An 18,305-nucleotide genomic window follows, 5' to 3' on the forward strand; every position below is an offset into this window, starting at 1 on the left:
CTGCTGACGCTGAGTTCTAAAGTGCACGGTCTCCTGTCAAAATAAAATAAGGGGTTTATACATTAACTATGTTGTTCTTTAGGCAGCTGCACTATATCCTAGATGTACACACCTGTGACTTTTATTGCTAGTAGTCTCCCTAAATCTCACTAAGAGACAGCTTCACCACTCCCTATATCTGCTCTTGCTCACTAATCTAAACACGTCACTTTCCCTAAAAAAAGTCTTGTGGGCTAAAGCCTAGGGCCCTTTATTCCTCAGAACAGAGTGCCTCCTGGTCCCTCACTTTAATTTTTTTTTAATTTTTTTTTTGTCTTTTTTTTTTTTTTTGCTATTTCTTGGGCCGCTCCCACAGCATATGGACGTTCCTTGGCTAGGGGTCTAATCGGAGCTGTAGCCGCCGGCCTACGCCAGAGCCACAGCAATGTGGGATCCGAGCCGCGTCTGCAACCTACACCACAGCTCACGGCAACGCCAGATCGTTAACCCACTGAGCAAGGGCAGGGACCGAACCCGCAACCTCATGGTTCCTAGTCGGATTCGTTAACCACTGTGCCACGAAGGGAACTCCTCCCTCACTTTTAAAAAGTAAAAGAGTCCTGACACCATGGTCAATTAATCTTTGACAAAGGAGGCAAGAACATAAAATGGGAAAAAGACAGTCTATTCAGCAAGATTTCTGGGAAACCTGGACAGCTGCATGCAAATCAAGGAAACTAGAACACACCCTCACACCATGCACAAAAATAAACTCAAAATGGCTTAAAGACTTAAATATAAGACAAGACACCATCAAACTCCTGGAAGAGAACATAGGCAAAACATTCTCTGACATCAACCTTATGAATATTTTCTCAGGCCAGTCTCCCAAAGCAACAGAAATAAAAGCAAAAATAAACCAGTGGGACCTAATCAAACTGACAAGCTTTTGCACCACAAAGGAAACCAAAAAGAAAACAAAAAGACAACCTACAGAATGGGAGAAAATAGTGTCAAATGATGCAACAGACAAGGGCTTAATCTCTAGAATATGCAAGCAACTTACACAACTCAACAGCAAAAAAGCCAACAACCCAATTGAAAAATGGGCAAAAGACCTGAATAGACATTTTTCCAAGGAAGATGTACAGATGGCCAACAAGCACATGAAAAAATGCTCAACATCACTGATTATTAGAGAAACGCAAATCAAAACTACCACGAGATACCACCTCATACCAGTCAGAATGGCTATCATTAATAAGTCCACAAATAAGTGCTGGAGGGGGTGTGGAGAAAAGGGAACACTCCTGCACTGTTGGTGGGAATGTAAGCTGGTACAACCACTATGGAGAATAATATGGAGGTACCTTAGAAATCTATACATAGAACCATCATATGATCCAGCAATACCACTCTTGGGCATATATCTGGACAAAGCTTTCCCTAAAAAAAGACACATGCACTCACATGTTCATTGCAGTTCTATTCACAATAGCCAAGACATGGAATCAACACAAATGTCCATCAAGAGACGACTGGATTAGGAAGATGTAGTATATATACACAATGGAATACTACTCAGCCATAAAAAGAACTAAATAATGCCATTTGCAGCAACATGGATGGAATTAGAGACTCTTATACTGAGTGAAGTAAGTCAGAAAGAGAAAGACAAATACCATATGATATCACTTATATCTGGTATCTAATATACAGCACAAATGAACCTTTCCACAAAAAAGAAAATCATGGACTTGGAGAATAGACTTATGGTTGCCAAGGGGGAGGGGGAGGGAGTGGGGTGGATGGGGAGCTTGGGGTTAATGGATGCAAACTATTGCTTTTGGAATGGATTAACAATGAGATCCTGCTGTATAGCACTGCTAACTATGTCTAGATACTTACAATGGAGCACAACAGTGGGAGAAAAAACTGTGTATACACGTATGTGTAACTGGGTCCCCATGCTGTACAGTGGGGGAAAAAAAAAGTGTGTTGGGGGAAATAACAATTTAAAAAAATTAAAAATAAATAAAAATAAAGATGGAATGATAATGTGGGGGAAAAACAAACAAACAAAATAAATAAAATGTGAAAGAGTCTTGTGTGTTTTGTATGCCACACCATCCCTCTTTCAGGATCTCCTGTTGACCTGAAGCGCAGGATGCAGCAGAAATCTCTGGCCAGGCTCACCAAGAAGAAAAGAGAGAGAACCAAAATAAACAAAAGAAATGAAAAGGGAAAAATCTCAACTGATACCACAGAAATACAAAGAAATCATAATACTATGAATAATTATATGCCAACAAATTTGACAACCTTGAAGACATGAACAACTTTCTAGAAACATACAGCCCACCAAAACTGAATGAGGAAGAAATAGATAATTTGAAGAGGTCATTCACTAGATGTGAAATAAAATCTATAAACAAACAAAAAACTCACTACAAACAAAAGTCCAGGACCACATGGCTTCAAAGGTGAATTCTACCAAACATACAAAGAAGAAATTATACTGATCCTTCTCAAACTCTTCCAAAAGACTGAAGAGGAGGGAACACTCCCAAAGACATTTGATGAAAGCACCATCATCCTAATACTAAAACCAGACAAAGATACCACCAAAGAAGAAAATTGTAGGCCAATATCTTTGATGAATATAGATGCAAAAATTCTCAACAAAATTTCAGCAAACCAAATTCAGTAACACATTAAAAAAAATCATATGCCACTACCAAGTGGGATTCATCCCAAATTCACAAGGATGGTTCAACATATGTAAATCAGTAAATGTAATAGATCACATTATCAAAAGAAAAGTCAAAAACCATATGATCATCTCAATAGATGCAAGAGCATTTGAAAAAATTCAACATCCATTCATGATAAAAAAAAAACTCTTAGCAAAATGGGTATAAAGGGAACATATCTCAACATAATAAAGGCGATTTATGACAAGCCCACAGCCAATATAACACTCAATGAAGAAAAGCTGAAAGCCTAAAATCTGGAACAAGACAAGGATGCCCACTCTCACCACTTTTATTCAGTGCAGTATTGGAGGTCCTGACCACAGCGATCAGACAAGAAAAAGTAGTAAAAAGTTGAGAGTTCCTGGAGTGCAGTGGTAACAAACCCGACTAGTATCCATGAGGATGCAGGTTTGATCCCTGGCCTCATTCAGTGGGTTATGGATCTGGCATTGCCATGAGCTGTGGTGTACGTTGCAGATGTGGCTTGGATCTGGCATTGCTGTGACTGTGGTGTAGGTCAGCAGCTGTAGCTCTGATTCAACTGGGAACTTCCACATGTCTCCGGTGTGGCCCTAAAAAAAGACAAAAAAAAAAGGGAAGAAAGGGTATCCAAATTGTAAGGGACGAGGTAAAATTGCCACTATATGCAGATAACATAATACTACAAACCCTAAGGACTCCACGCAAAACTACCTTATCTGATAAATGACTTCAGCAAAGCAGCAAGACACAAGATTAACATCCAGAAACGGGAGAGTTCTCGCTATTTCACAGTGGGTGAAAGATCCAGTTGTTCCTGTGGTGTTGTGGGTTTGGTTCGACCCCCAGCCCAGCACAATGGATTAAGGATCTGGCACAGGTCAAAACTGCAGTTTGGATCCGATCCCTGGTCCAGGAACTTCCACATGCCGCAGGCATGGCCAAACAAACAAACCTTTTAAAATCTCACCAAAAGATATAAAATACCTAGGAATAAACCTGACCAAGGATGTAAGACATATCAGCTGAGAACTATAAAACATTAATCAAGGACATTAAAGCGGATTCAAAGACATGGAAAGATATTCCAAGCTCTTGGACTGGAAGAATTAATATTGTTAAGATGGCCATACTACTCAGAGGATTCTACAGATTTAATGCAATTCCTGTCAAATTATCATGACGTTTTTCACAGAACTAGAACGAAAAATCTAAAAATTTATATGAAACCATAAAAGACCCAGAATGGCCAAAGCAATCCTCAGGGGAAAAAAAAACAAACAAAAAAACAAGGCAGGAGGCATAACTCTCCCAGACTTCAGATGCTATTCTAAAGCTACAGTAATCAAGACAGTGTGGTACCGGTAAAAAAACAGACACACAACCCAATGGAACAGAATAGCGAACACAGAAATAAACCCAGACACCTACAGTCAATTAATCTTTGACAAATAAAACAAGAATAAAACATGGGAAAGACAGGACTTTCAGCAAATGGTGCTGGAAAAATTGGACACCCACAGAAAATCAATGAAATTAGAACACGCCCTCACGCCATGCACAAAAATAATCTCAAAATGGCTTAAAGACTTAAACATAAGACTTGACATCATAAAACTCCTAGATAAGAACATAGGCAAAACATTCTCTGACATAAATCATACAAATGTTTCCTTGGGTGAGTTTCCTAAGGCAAGAGAAATAAAAACAAAAATAAACAAATAGGTCCTAATCAAACTTACAAGCTTTTGCACAGCAAAGGAAACCATAAACAAGATGAAAAGACAGTTTACAAAATGGGAGAAAACATTTGCAAATGATGCAACTGACAAATGCTTAATCTCCAAAATATAGAAACAACAGATACAACTCAACAACAACAAAAAAATCCCAAACAACCCAATCGAAAAATAGGCAGAAGACCTAAGTAGACATTTCTCCAAAGATGACATCCAGATGGCCAAAAGGCACATGAAAAAATGTTCAACATCACTAATTATTAGATAAATGCAAATCAAAACTACAATGAGGAACCACTTCATACCAGTCAGAGTGGCCACACTAAAAAGTCCACAAATAGAGGAGTTCCCATCATGGCTCAGCAGTTAATGAACCCAACTAGCACTCATAAGGATGTGGGTTCAATCCCTGGCCTTGCTCAGTGGGTTAAGGATCTGGCGTTGCTGTGAGCTGTGGTGTAGGCTGGTGGCTATAGCTCTGATTTGACCCCTCACCTGGGAACCTCCATATGCCTCGGGTGTGGCCCCAAAAAGACAACAAACAAACAAACAAACAAAAAGCCTACAAATAAATGCTAGAAAGGGTGTAGAGAAAAGGGAACCCTCCTATACTCTTGGTGGGAGTGTAAATTGGTGCAATCACTATGGAAAAGAGTATGGAGGTTCTTCAGAAAACTAAATATAGAACTACCATATGATCTAGCGATCCCACTCCCATCCCATATCTGGATAAAACTGTAATTCAAAAAGATACATGCACCCCTATTTTCATAGCAGCACTATTCATAATAACCAAGACATGGAAGAAACCTAAATGTCCTCCAACATATGAATGGATTAAGATGTGGAACATATACACAATGGAATACTACTCAGCCATAAAAAGAACAAAATGATGCCATTTGCAGCTACATGGATGCAACTAGAGATTCCCATACTAAGTAAAGTAAGAAAGACAAATACCATATGATATCACTTGTATGTGGAATTTAAAACATGGCACAAATGAACCTATCTACAAAAGAGAAACAGACCTATAGACATAGAGAACAGACTTGGTTGCCAAGGGGAAAGGAGGAGGGAGAAGAATGGACTGGGACTTTGGGGTTAGTAGATGCAAACTACATTTAGGATGGATAAGCAATGAAGTCTGCTGTACAGCACAGGGAACTATATCCAATCTCCTGGGCTAGATCATAAGGGAAAAGAATATAAAAAAGAATGTATATATATATATATATATATATATATATATATATATATATATATATAACTGAGTTACTCTGCTGTACAGCAGAAATTGGCACATTGTAAATAATTGTTTTTAATTTTAAAAAATAAAACTAATTTGATATATCTTTAATGTTATCTAAACATAATGGTGAACCCAAAATGCTAACACAGACTGAATCTTAAATGTGACTAAGGAAAGAGAATATGATAAATAGTAAATCTGATAAAATAAAAATATAAAGAAAACGTACCAAAATAGCAAGCTTACATGAAGTCGCAAGTTCTCGCATATCCCTGAATGGCTGCAGTAAATACTGGAAGAACATGGTTGCCACAGTAACTAATTCCTGGTATGCTTCATCTTCCTCTTGATAAACTTCCATTAATGCCACCATGGTGTTGGCTTTTTTGTGACCTCGAAGCAGCTAGAAGGCAAAATGTAAACAAAGCTCCAGTACAGACAGTATAAGAGCATACCAAAGCTAAAGATACCTGAATGTTCTAAACTTTAATGCATCAATTTAAAATACCGATTAAGGGAGTTTTCTCAGTGGGTTAAGGACCCAGTGTAGTCTCTGTGAGGGGAGGGTTTGATCCCTGGCCTTGCTCAGTGGGTCCAAGATCCGACGGCGTTGCCTGAGCTGTGGTACAGGTCGCAAACGCAGCTGGGATCTGGCGTTGCTGTGGCTGTGGTGTAGGCCGACAGCTACAGCTCCAATTCGACCCCTACCCTGGGACCCTCCAGAAGCCATGGGTGCGGCCCTAAAAAGCAAAAAACAAAACAAACAAAAAAGAATGGCTCCTAGAGAGAAACCGGCAAAATGGAGGCAAGCCAGGGTGTGGGATAGCTGTGGCTATATGAGCCATAGTTCCTCTTAAACCCTTTTGTGAACTTGTGAATCCCCTTCAGTTCTGTAGCTTACCACTCAAAAAATAAATTGTCTGATCTCTCTAATTACCTCTTTCAAGCTTAAAATTGCACTCCTGTTGCTGCTCTTAAAGACCGATGAATACAGCTCACGTCCCATAGGCTATTCCATGTAACGGAGTCTTTACCTGTCTCCTAGAAGCCGCTTCATCCTCTAGAACATTTTGTCCCCACTACTGATCTTCGCTCACGCACAGAACCTGGCTTTGTTTACATTTAGTCCGTGTTGTCATTTCCTACACGGAGAGGGTAGCTCTAGTTTTGCTTTCAGTATCCTCTAGTATTTGCATCACAACAGCCTGCTCCGCCAATAGCTTCAGCGGAATGGTTTAAGGGCCTAGCCAGCTTCTCACAGAGAATAAACGTTGTTGATGTTGTCGTAACTTAGTCCTCTTACTAGACCCCATGTGGACTCCGCAGAATTCCCGAAGCTGCTCCCCAACAGGTTAAGGGCACCTATGGGACTTTGCTCTCCTGCGCATCACACTAAAAACTGGCCCCCTCCCCGCGCGGGGTCTACGGAAGGACCCCCACCCTCGGAAAGGCCCCAAGGCTGAACCGAGCAGGAGAGGACCGGGTGTCCGCCCGGTGGGTGCATACCTGGCGCAGCCGTGAGCCCGCCTCGTCCCGCCGCGCGCGCAGGGCCCGCTCCCGAAATTCGCGTAGGCTCTCGCAGTCCGCCGCGCAGCCATCCGCCGGGAAGAGCGCGTCGCGCACCGCGGAGCCGCCACAGCCGTCGGCCGCCTGGCCCAGGTAGCGCTCCAGCTGCCCGCACAGTTCCTGCAGCGCCGCCTCGCCCGGGCTCGCGCGTGCCGGCCACACCAGAGTCCACAGCCCGCGCCCCAGGCCCCAGGCCCCGCCGCCGCCCGCGTCCAGTTCTGGCGGCAGCTGCGGGAAGCAGGGCTCCAGCGGCGGCCATAGCGCCGCCAGCTGCCGGTGCGCGCCGCGGAGCCCGGAGGCCGAGAGTAGGCCCGCCCAGCTGGGCGGGGGGGCGGCGGCCTCGAGCACGGGCTCGGGCTCGCGCTCGGGCCCCGTCCGGTCCCCCTCGCGCCGCCGCTGCCGCTGCGCCGTGCGGTCGTGACAAGTCACAGCGAACTTGCCTTCCGCGTCGTTCCAGGCCACGAGGAAGCGCAGCTGATGCCGCTCTGGCTCGGCGAAGAGGTCCTCGCGGACCGGCACCCAGCCCTCCAAGCTATCGGGCTGCTCGTCCTCCATGGCCGCCGACGGTCAGCACCCGTAGGGCTTGGCTCGCCGGGGCCTGGCCTGGCACTCCCACTCACTGGAAGGTCCGAACAGCGTCATTTTTCGCTGAACTAGAATGGGGTCAGCGCCCAGACTATAGCCACCATCGGCACTTTTGATTGGCTAGCTACTGTTTCCAGCGCGCTTCCGGGATTGGTTGGGTAATAGAAGGGAGGGCTCTCGACAACCAATGAAAAGGTCAAAAGATCGTCCTCCCACCCCAGGCAATCAAGGTAGCAACCTAGTCGAGAGCCCGAAATTACCACTCTTGCCTCCCCTTTTCCACCTGTATACGTATTGACGTTGAAAAATTGTTAAATGAAGAGTCCTACACTAATCTGTGAACCTCTTGAAAATGGAGATTCTGTCTTCTGTTATCAGGACCCTAGTGAATACATGATTCCTGCTTTCAAGAGTGGTGAGATCAAATATTTAAGCAATAGTTACTTAATGGGGGTCTTTAAGCACCAAGCACTAGTAGAAGCCACAAACACTGGTATCAATTCAACAAACTTTTACGGAATGTATGCTGTGTGCGTGTTTTGGGAGGTTGGGCACAGAGGGAGCATACAAAAAGATACCTCTTCTTCAAGGCACCCCAGCTTTCAAGTAGCATGTTTAAATACAATCTATGTTAAAACCCTTCATTTGAGAGATAAGGAAACAGGCTCAGAAAAGAAATTTTTCTTAAGCTACACAGGCAATCAGGCACTTCACACCCTTCAGACCACCTGGTTGCTGAAGACCTGTTTAAGGAGATCCGGAGATGTAATTTGCAGTGGGGAGGGAGTGTGACTTGGAGCTCGAGCTGTTCATACAACAGGGAATAAGACAGCCTTGGTCTCTACCCACTGTGTACTGAGAAATACAACACAGGTCCGCTCCCATCCTGCCAGTGCACTGAGAGGCTAGTGGGGGTAGAGAGCGGAGGGGAGGGAGGGGGTGCACAAGGAGCTGAGAGGGTTTGTGAGGGTTTGATTCGGGAACCAATGAAAGACTTTTTGAAGGTTTGAGGGCTGGGAAAGCCTGGAATCAGATTTGCACTGGTTATTATCCCCAGACAAACAACAACAACAAAAATAAAAAACAGAGCCAGGTGAAAGCTACCGTTAGGCATCTCTCCCGCTGAAGATAATCCCAGGGCATCTAGGAACCTCTGTGGAGTGTAGCTGGAAAGTCTAACGTTGCCTGTATCTGTCCGGGAGAAGGGGGGTTGTGGGGTCCTGGATACCAGACAGCGGCTCTGGCTATTATTCAGTCCTCTTGAACAGATAACCTTTTAGCTAAAGAGATTTATTTTTCCTCAAACTTTTTTTTTTTTTTAAAGGCTGCACCCGGGGCTTATGGAAGTTTCCAGGGCTGGGCAGCTGCTCAGGATCCTTTAACTTGTTGCACCTGGCTGGGGATCCAATCACCCGCCGCTACAGCGACCCAAGCCTCTACACTCGGATTCTTAACCCACGGTGCCTCGGCCAGAACTCCCTCAAACTATTTTTTAACATTATCGTTTTAGCTAAAAATGATTTACTTATTCTTTAATAGCCTGTTTTAATATGTTTTGTATATTCTTTACAGTATATCTTTTTACCGTATTTGTGTTATATTGTTTAATCCTTTCTAGTAGTTCTAAATTATTTGCGTTTTCAAAATGAAATTAGCAGACTTTCTAATTATAAAGGTAATTTCTGTTTTGTGTGAGAGGGGCATAAATGTATACATTCTTAGGAAAAAAAAAAAAAACAGAAAAATACACACCAAACCTAATCATGTTACCGGGGTGCCTGACTGGCTTACATTCCCTTTATGATTCTTTTGTAGTATTTGCTCTTTTCTAAGCCAAATACTATATATTATTTTACATTAAAAACTAAAGAGTTTTTAAAAATAATAAAAGGTATGAATAATTATTATAAAACTAGACATAGAAAAGTTACGAAAGGAAAATAACTCATAAGAGATAAACCTTGCTTTCATTTTGTGTGTGTATGTATATATTTGTGAATATATATATGATTATACTGTAATGATGTTTTGCATACTCTTTCTACTTACAAATATATTGTAGGCATCATCCACATTAAAATAATAGGCATCTACATTATTTTTAATATTTGTCAATATCAAGTTGACAATATTGTGATTTGCTTAATGAATTCTATATTGGTAGAAATAGATTAATTTCAATTTTCTGCTAGGATAGGTAATACCATGGCGAACATTCCTGTACATACATCTTTGCATAATTTTTTCTTTCAAATTTTTTGCTTTTAATATTTTATTTTGCTTCCAATATTTTTATTGTATAGCTACCTGGCAGTAAAAGTATTTTAAAAATGCAATTTTGATTAAAACTTCAAAAAGTAGTAGATGAGGAGTTCTTGCTGTGGCTCAGCAGAAACAAACCGAACTAGTATCCACGAGGATGCACATTTGATCCCTGGCCTTGCTCAGTGGGTTAAGGATCCAGCTTTGCTGTGAGCTATGGTATAAAGTCGCAGATGAGGTGAGCTGTCGCTTTGGTGTAGGCCAGCAGCTGCAGCTCTGATTAGACCCCCTAGCCTGGGAACTCCCATATGCCACAGGAGAGCCCCCCCACACACACACAAAAAGCAGTAGAGGTAAAAATCTGAGATCAGATCACCACATACAGATTTTTAAAGGAGATGGTCCAGAACCCACTTTATGTTTTCTGCCAATGGGAGAAAATGAAAAGGGATCAGAGTGAAGAAAAGAGGATGTTTGGAAGTTATGAAAAGTAAAATAACTTGTAAGAGATAAACTTTGCTTTCATTTTGGAGTGATTTTTCTGGAGAGATCTGTTGTTGCACTGTGGGGAGGGTTGGAATCCCATCCCCGATCTGCAAGCCCAGTGAGCCATCTTCAAAGGGACACTTCAGGGAGCTTGCTCTATTTCCTGCAGGTGGGCACATGGTGGCCTGAGAGGAGAGGATTGGCTGCTTCAGTGGCAGAGCCAAGGGAAGCGGCTGCATTGGCATCACCTGCATCCCAGAGTTTACTAGGACCTAGGATGCCGTCTGCTTCCCAAGCTCGAGATGTGGGCCAGCAGGAAGACAGAGCCAGCAAGGACCTAGATTCAGCCTAAGAGAATGAGCTGCATGGGTGAGGAGACTTCATTCGAGAAATCTTGGAGGTGGCCCACCAGGGCCTGGAGGAGGAGTGCAGAATAGAGGGACATGGGAACTCCACGGGAAAGGGCTCCATAATGGGAAACCCCAGAGGTGTATACAAGCTCAGAGGGATAAACAAAGCTCTAAACATCTGCCTGCCACAAAGGGCTAGAAGCTAGCATCGTCTGTGGCACCAGCACACATAGGAGCTGTCTTATCACCTTAACGCCTCCTGCCTGTGGCAGACAAGCCAGAGCTTGGGGAGAAAATGTGGGAAGAAGAGCGCCCCCTCATCCCTCGTTTTTCAGGGCAGACTTCCAGCTCCAGAGGCCTAAGCTGGGAAGGGGAGAAGGTTTCGATGCTGGCTAAGCTAAGTTTGACTTTTTAGTGAATGTACTGGACTGTACCGTATTACCGAATGGAGACTATGCCTTCAAATGTGTTACCTAAGAGGGAGCAGAAGGTCATGGGTCTGCTGAATTTTTTTTTTTTTTTAATCTTTTGAGGGCCCACCCATGGCATATGGAGGTTCCCAGGCTAGGGGTTGAAGCGGAGCTGCAGCCGCCGGTCCACACCACAGCCACAGCAACGCCAGATCTGAGCTGAATCTGCAACCCACACCACATTCCATGGCAAGGTTGGATCCCCCACTCACTGAGTGAGGCCAGGGATTGAACCTGTGTCCCCATGGATACCAGTTTCTGCTGAGCCACAATGGGAACTCCAGTCTGCTGGATTTTTCTCCAGAGAGGGGAGTAATTCCTGCCCCTCAGGCCAGGTGGAAGGTGTACAGCATTTGGCCTCTCAGAGTCCATTCTCCTCTTGTGTGGCCTGCAGCTGCCCTCCCAACCTCACAGTAACAGCCCCCTGCCCTCTACACATGCCCAGCCACCTGAGTCCCTGGGTAGAGCCACAGCACTCAAATCCCCACAGTAAATGAAGTAACATTTATTACATGTGACCTCCCCTGGTGACACTTGAGCAGTAACCAGTGGCAGGTCTATATTTGGGCTTCCACTCAGGCAGGCCTGTTGCTATTTGCAGCCAGAGCCAGCTCGTGTTACCCCTGCCTTTGCTGCCCCACTTGTAGGACTCTGGGGTAGAACAGGCAGGGGCAGCCTGCCGGGCGTACAGAGGTCACCCAGAAGGAAAGCCTGCTGACCGTGGATGCAGTTTTCTAGTACTTACCCGGAGCCTCCGAGTTAAAAGAAAAATATATGGATCCTTAAATTAGCAGGCAAGTTTTTGAAGAGTTGTTATTTTTCTAATGCAAATTAATATTATTAGAAACTCAGTAATGGAGTGCTGCAATGTTAATGCAATGCCTTTCCTTTAGATGGGAAGAGAGAGCATCTGAAATTGCAGGTGTACATTGCAATAAACAGTGTGATTATTTCCTGTGCCTTCTTGCAGCCAGGGTTCAGCTTTACTGAATGTGGGGTTGGTACAGGGCATGAAAGCCTCAGATGCAGACAGAGAGAGGCTGGCGATTTTTGCAACCAGTAGAATGTGTCTTTAGGGTATTTTTAGTGCGGGTTCCCATTTGTTAGAATGGTTTGAAACTAAATGTTGATGTCATTTGACTATGGTATTCGGTTGATAAATACCTTTTATTTCAATCTGCATGTGCGTGCTGACAAATCATAATTTTGTGCTTTGATTCAAATACTGAAAAACAGCATCAACATCATTTTTCACTTGTTTTGCACACCCTGTCCTCCCATAGAAAGTTTTTAGGTGTGAACTGTGCTGATTTGAACCATTTTGTAAAACCATACAGCTAACAGTTTAAAGCAAGTTTCTTTAGCTCTGGCTCCAAAATTGCCAGGGGCTACATGGGTGAGCTCCTAAAATTATGTACAAAATTATGTTTGTGCCTTTCTGGGCTCACTTTTGGAAAGAGAATTCACAGCTTTCAGTAGATTCTCAGAGGTACCCACGACCCATTAAAAGTTAAAAAATGTATTTTTTATTTTTTTATTTTTTGCTTTTTAGGGCCACACCTGCTGCATATGAAAGTTCCCAGGCTAGGGGTAGAATCAGAGCTGCAGCTGCCGGCCTACACCACAGCCACAGCCACGCAGGATCTGAGCCATGTCTATGACCTACACAGTAGCTCACGGCAACGCCGGACCCTCGACCCACTGAGCAAGGCCAGGGATTGACCCTGAGTCCTCATGGATACTAGTTGGGTTTGTTACTGCTGAGCCACAATGGGAACTCCCAGAGACTTTTCTAATTAAAGCATACTTCCCATATAAGACTTGAGCAGAAGTCTTTATTTTTTTAACTGCAGATCAATGGCATAGAGTAGAAGCTATCCATCATATTCTTTATACATCTTTATATTCTTTACTATGATTTATTACTATATTTCTCTAAGCCTCAGTTTTATCACTTATAAAATGACAATTTACTGTTAATGTTCATTTCTCCCCCAATTCTGAATATTTTGTTAAAGGTTTGGATGTTGAGGGGGAAAGTGAGTGTCACCTCTGCGGTGTGTTGCAAAGTCCTCCTTTGCTGCCAAGCTCCCGGACTGATTTGTGTCAGTGTATTCACAGGGCAGGTGCCAGCATGGAAGAACTTGTTCTTATCAGTATCTGTGCTCCGTGTTTTCCAGTCTTCTTGCTTGTTCAACAGTTCAATTTAGTGTTTCACATTCCAGCCATTGGTTGAAAGAATTTCTCGGGATGATTTATTGGTAATACAGAATTCTGGGGTTCTCCCTTTTGGTAGCACGTGGAAATGTGTTATTTCTTTTTAGCTGGGCTGCTCCTTGGTCTGGTATGGCTTCATGGAAAAATGGGTCCAGATCCAGCTCTTTACCTGCCTGGGTTTGTCCAGCATTCAGCACAGGGCTGGATACAGAGTAGCCCCGGATTAATCCGTGTTAAATCATATTGGACATAATAACCCCTTTATCTTCACAAGAACTCATTTTCGCCATCCTAGAGTCAGGAAATTGAATTAGATGCTTTCCACGGGGCCCTCCATTCTTAGAATTACACATCTCTGCCTAGGCCCCTTGAGCTTTGGCTGTTAGGTGAGGTGACCTCATAGCCAGGGCCTGTGCTCTGCTGCCTTCTGCCCTCTTCAGCTGTTATCAAGGGACAGAATGATCCCACAGTGGCCACGGGGGTTTCCACATTGCTGTGGTCATTTTGAATTTTCACTTTCTGACCCTGGCCCTCCCACTCCATGAGTGATCGGAGGGAGACTTCTAACATGGTCCAGGTGGGAGAAACTGAGGTCCTGGTAGTAATAATAATAATAATAATAGCAATAACTCATTTGCCTGGGGTCTCCTCTTCACCAGAAGTCATGTCTTGTCCATTGTGCCCCTGGCACCCAAGGCAGTCCTGTTCTCTTGAATCCACCTGAACCCACACCTCTCCAGGCCTATGAACAGCCAGTGCCAGTGCAATGAACAATGCCCAGCACCATAGCCCCGGCACGTGGTGGGGTCACCTGGAGTCACAGAAAGACCTCAGGCTTCCCCAGGTGATCTCTGTGCAGATGGAGACTTCCCAGGTCACTCGCGTTGCCCGACACTGAGCTGGATCAGGACTTCTGAGTCTCTGGCCTGACCAGGTGGGGCCTGTAACACTCCTGGAGCAGAGACAGTAGCCAGCAGCCAGGAGCCAGGAGTGAAGATGGGAATTACTCCAAAGCTCAGGAGAACTGCTGCTGCTGCTGCTGGCCTGAGAGAGGCCCCTGGAATCATGACCGTCTTTTTTTCCAGATCTAATTGCCTTCCACCCCATGCCCCTCCCCACCTCCATGATGCCACGCCAAAGCACATGTTAGTGTAAGTCATTGTTTCTATGCAATGGAGTTATTCTTTTCCCACCAGCTTTCTTGAGATGTGATTGACCAAAAGAGAAAAAAAAATTTAAAAAAACCTGTAAGATTAAGGTGCACAATGCAATGATGAGATGCACATATGTATTGTGCAATGATTACCACAATAAAGGTACTTACAGCCCCATCACCTCACACAGTGAATGACCTTTGGGTTATGTGTATAGTGAGAACATTTAAGAGCTACTCTCTTAGCTGCTCTCAAGGGCATAATATAGGGTTCTTAACTATCATCATCATGCTGTATGTATAGATCCCCAGAACTTACTCATCACATAACTAGAAGTTGTTATCCTTTGGCCATCATCTCCCCATTTCCCTCAATCCCCAGTCCCTGGAAACCACCAATTTATTCTCTGTTTCTATGAGTTCAGCTTTTTCAGATTCCACACCTAAGGGAGATTACACAGCATTTGCTGTTCTCTGACTCATCTCACCTAGCATGATGCTCTCAAAGTCCATCTATGTTGTTGGAAATGGCAGGATTTCTTTCTTTTATGACTGAATGGTATTCCATTATGTCTGTGTTTCCTTATCTGTTCCATCCATTGAGAGACATGTCTTGGCTGTTGTGAATAATGCTGCAATGAACATAGGAATGCACGTATCTCTTCAAGATAATGATTTTATTTCCTTTAGGTATATACCCCAGAAGTGGGATTGTTGGATCATCTGACAATTCTGTTTATAATTTTTTTTTTCTTTTTAGGGCTGCACCTGCAGCATATGGAAGTTCCCAGGCTAGGGGTAGAATGGGAGTCAAAGCTGCTGGCCTATACCACAACCATAGCCACAACAACGCCAGATCCAAGCCTTATCTGCGACCTACACCACAGCTCATGGCAGTGCCAGATCTTTTTTTTTATGATTTTTATTTTTTCCATTATAGCTGGTTTACAGTGTTCTATCAGTTTTCTACTGTACAGCAAAATGACCCAGTCACACATACATATATACATTCTTTTTCTCACATTATCCTCCATCATGCTCCATCATAAAGTGACTAGATATAGTTCCCAGTGCTGTACAGCAGGATCTCATTGCTTATAATTCCAAAGGCTATAGTTTGCATCTATTAACCCCAGATTCCCAGTCTATCCCACTCCCTCCTCCTCCCTTTCCCCCTTGGCAACCATAAGTCTGTTCTCCAATGCCAGATCTTTTAACCCAATGGATGAGGCCAGGGATCAACCCCGCATCCTCATGGATAACAGTCAGGCTTGTTGCCACTAAGCCACATCAGGAACTTCCTATTTATGATTTTTTGAGGAATCGCCATAATGTTTTATGTAGTGGCTGCATGAGTGTACATTCCTAGCAGCAGTGAACAAGAGTTCCCCTTTTCCCACATCCCTGTCAACGTTTGTTATCGCTTATCTTTTTTTTAATAGCCATGCTAAAGGTGTGAGATGATAGTTCATTGTGCATTTGATTTGCATTTCCCAAGTTAGTGATGTTGAGCATCTTTTCATACACAAATTGGCCATCTGCATGTCTTATTTAGAAAAAAAGTGTCTATTCAGGTCTGTCTTTTTTTTTTTCTGCTTTTTAGGCCAAACTCGTGGCATATGGAGATGCCCAGGCTAGGGGTTAAATCAGAGCTGTAGCCTCTGGCCTATGCCATAGCCACAGCAACACCAGATCCGAGCTGTGTCTGCAACCTACAGCACAGTTCACAGCAATGGCAGATCCTTAACCCACTGAGCAAGGCTAGGGATTGAACCTGTGTCCTCATGGATGCTAGTCAGATTCATTAACCGCTGAGCCATGATGGGAACTCGTGCCCACTTTTAAATCAGATTTTTTTGCTATTGGGTTGCATGAGTTCCTTATATATTTTGAATATTAACCCCTTATCATATAGATGGTGTGCAAATACTTTCTCCCATTCAATAGGTTGCCTTTTCCTTCTAGTCAATGTTTCTTTTGCCATGCAAAAGCTTTTTAGTTTGCTGTAGTCCCCCTTGTTTTGCTTTTGTTTCTTAAGCTTTTGGTGTTATATGGAGCTTTTTTCCTGTGTTTTCTTCTAGAGCTTTCATGGTTTCTTTTCTTTCACTCAAGTCTTTAATCCATTTTGAGCTAATTTTGATGAGTGGTATAAGATAAGGGTCCGATTTCATTCTTTTGCATATGATTATCCAGTTTTCCCAGCACTATCTATTGAAAAGACATTCTTTCCTACAAGGGAGTGGTTCTGACTAGTTACACAATCAGACACCCAGGAGAGCAGAAGATGTAGGCTTAGGATAGTAGGTTCTGGTTGCTCTGTTGACCAGGAAAGGATGTGGGGACCTAGGATGGATCCATATTGGGGAGAAGGCAACATGGTGCTTCTATAGTTGTATGGCCCCTTTGGTCTTGGGGACCAATAATTTAGGGGAGATCTGGCCTAAGGTGGGGTGATGTCCATGCTATCCAGAAAGATTTAGGAATCCTGTGTGTGTGTGTGTGTGTGTGTGTTTGCACACATGTTCAGAGGGGTTTCTTGGTCCAGTTCAGTCCTCGTTTTGTTGGGGTACATACCCGTTGTGAGGAGATATGTCCTACATCACTTGAAGCATCCCTAAAACAGGCTACATCGATGAGGACGTTCCAGGACCACCAAGCCAGGGTCTAATGGTGGGCAGTGTTCTTGCTAGTAACCCCAAAGAACATCCAGGCTCTAGGATCTTCATAAGTCCTGGATACTGGGGAGGCAAAGCACCAGAGCTTTGCCTTTTTGTGATGCTGCCTCTGGGAGTGGTCTTCCTTCATCCCTCCCTCCTCTGGGATATGGCCCAGGTGTCCATGGACCCCATGGTGGTCCAGGACACAGTGGAGCTAGTATCTCGTGCATCAGTCCTGAGCAGTCATCGTACTTAACCTCAGGAGACATGACAGAAGTGATGTTTACCATGCTCTTCCATATGAAGAGTTTTAGAGCACTAGGGAATGAGACTGAAGCTTTTATGAATCCCAAGCATGATTTCCCCCCCAATCTTGGAGTCTCAGGAGTAAAATTTCCTCATGGGGATCCAAACCGCATAAGTCAGTTGCACGCATAAGCCAGTTGCACGTGTGGTATGGGGTTAGGATAGCAGCATCTTTGTCCCCTAATTCCTGTTGGAAGTCTGCCTCTCTGTGTGGTGCTCACAGAGGAAATGGAAAAACAGCAGACCCTGGGAACTGCAGAGTGAGAGAGAGAAGAGAGAAGATGCCCAGGGGCTCAGCAGGCAAGTCTCTGTGGCCACATCCTCATTGTCCCCACCATGGCCAGAGGCTATTCAGTTCTTGTGCTTTTGTGTTGCCATCAGCAAGAGCCACTGAGGGATGTTTGAGGGACTTCCAAGGAGGGTCATGGCCATCATTAAACTGTGGGAGTGATCTTTAGTGCAGAGCCCCAGAAGAAGGGATGTAGCTGGGGAACCCTCCAAGGTAAGGACTGTACGAGATCTACTGGGATGCAGAACCTCCTGTT

General features: G+C 43.9%; 1 protein-coding gene across 1 annotated transcript in view; it reads right to left on the minus strand.

The window, feature by feature from the left end:
• Positions 1–7,967, minus strand: part of WHAMM (WASP homolog associated with actin, golgi membranes and microtubules) — a 32,271-nt gene extending 24,304 nt beyond the window's left edge. The window contains 2 exon segments of the mRNA XM_047795294.1: positions 5,938–6,111; positions 7,215–7,967. Of these exon segments, the coding sequence (XP_047651250.1) occupies positions 5,938–6,111; positions 7,215–7,829 (789 nt within the window). The 5' untranslated portion in view covers positions 7,830–7,967.
• Positions 7,968–18,305: the final 10,338 nt, after the last annotated feature.

This window comes from Phacochoerus africanus, chromosome 9 (assembly GCF_016906955.1).
Source record: "Phacochoerus africanus isolate WHEZ1 chromosome 9, ROS_Pafr_v1, whole genome shotgun sequence".
Taxonomy (NCBI): Eukaryota; Metazoa; Chordata; class Mammalia; order Artiodactyla; family Suidae; genus Phacochoerus; species Phacochoerus africanus.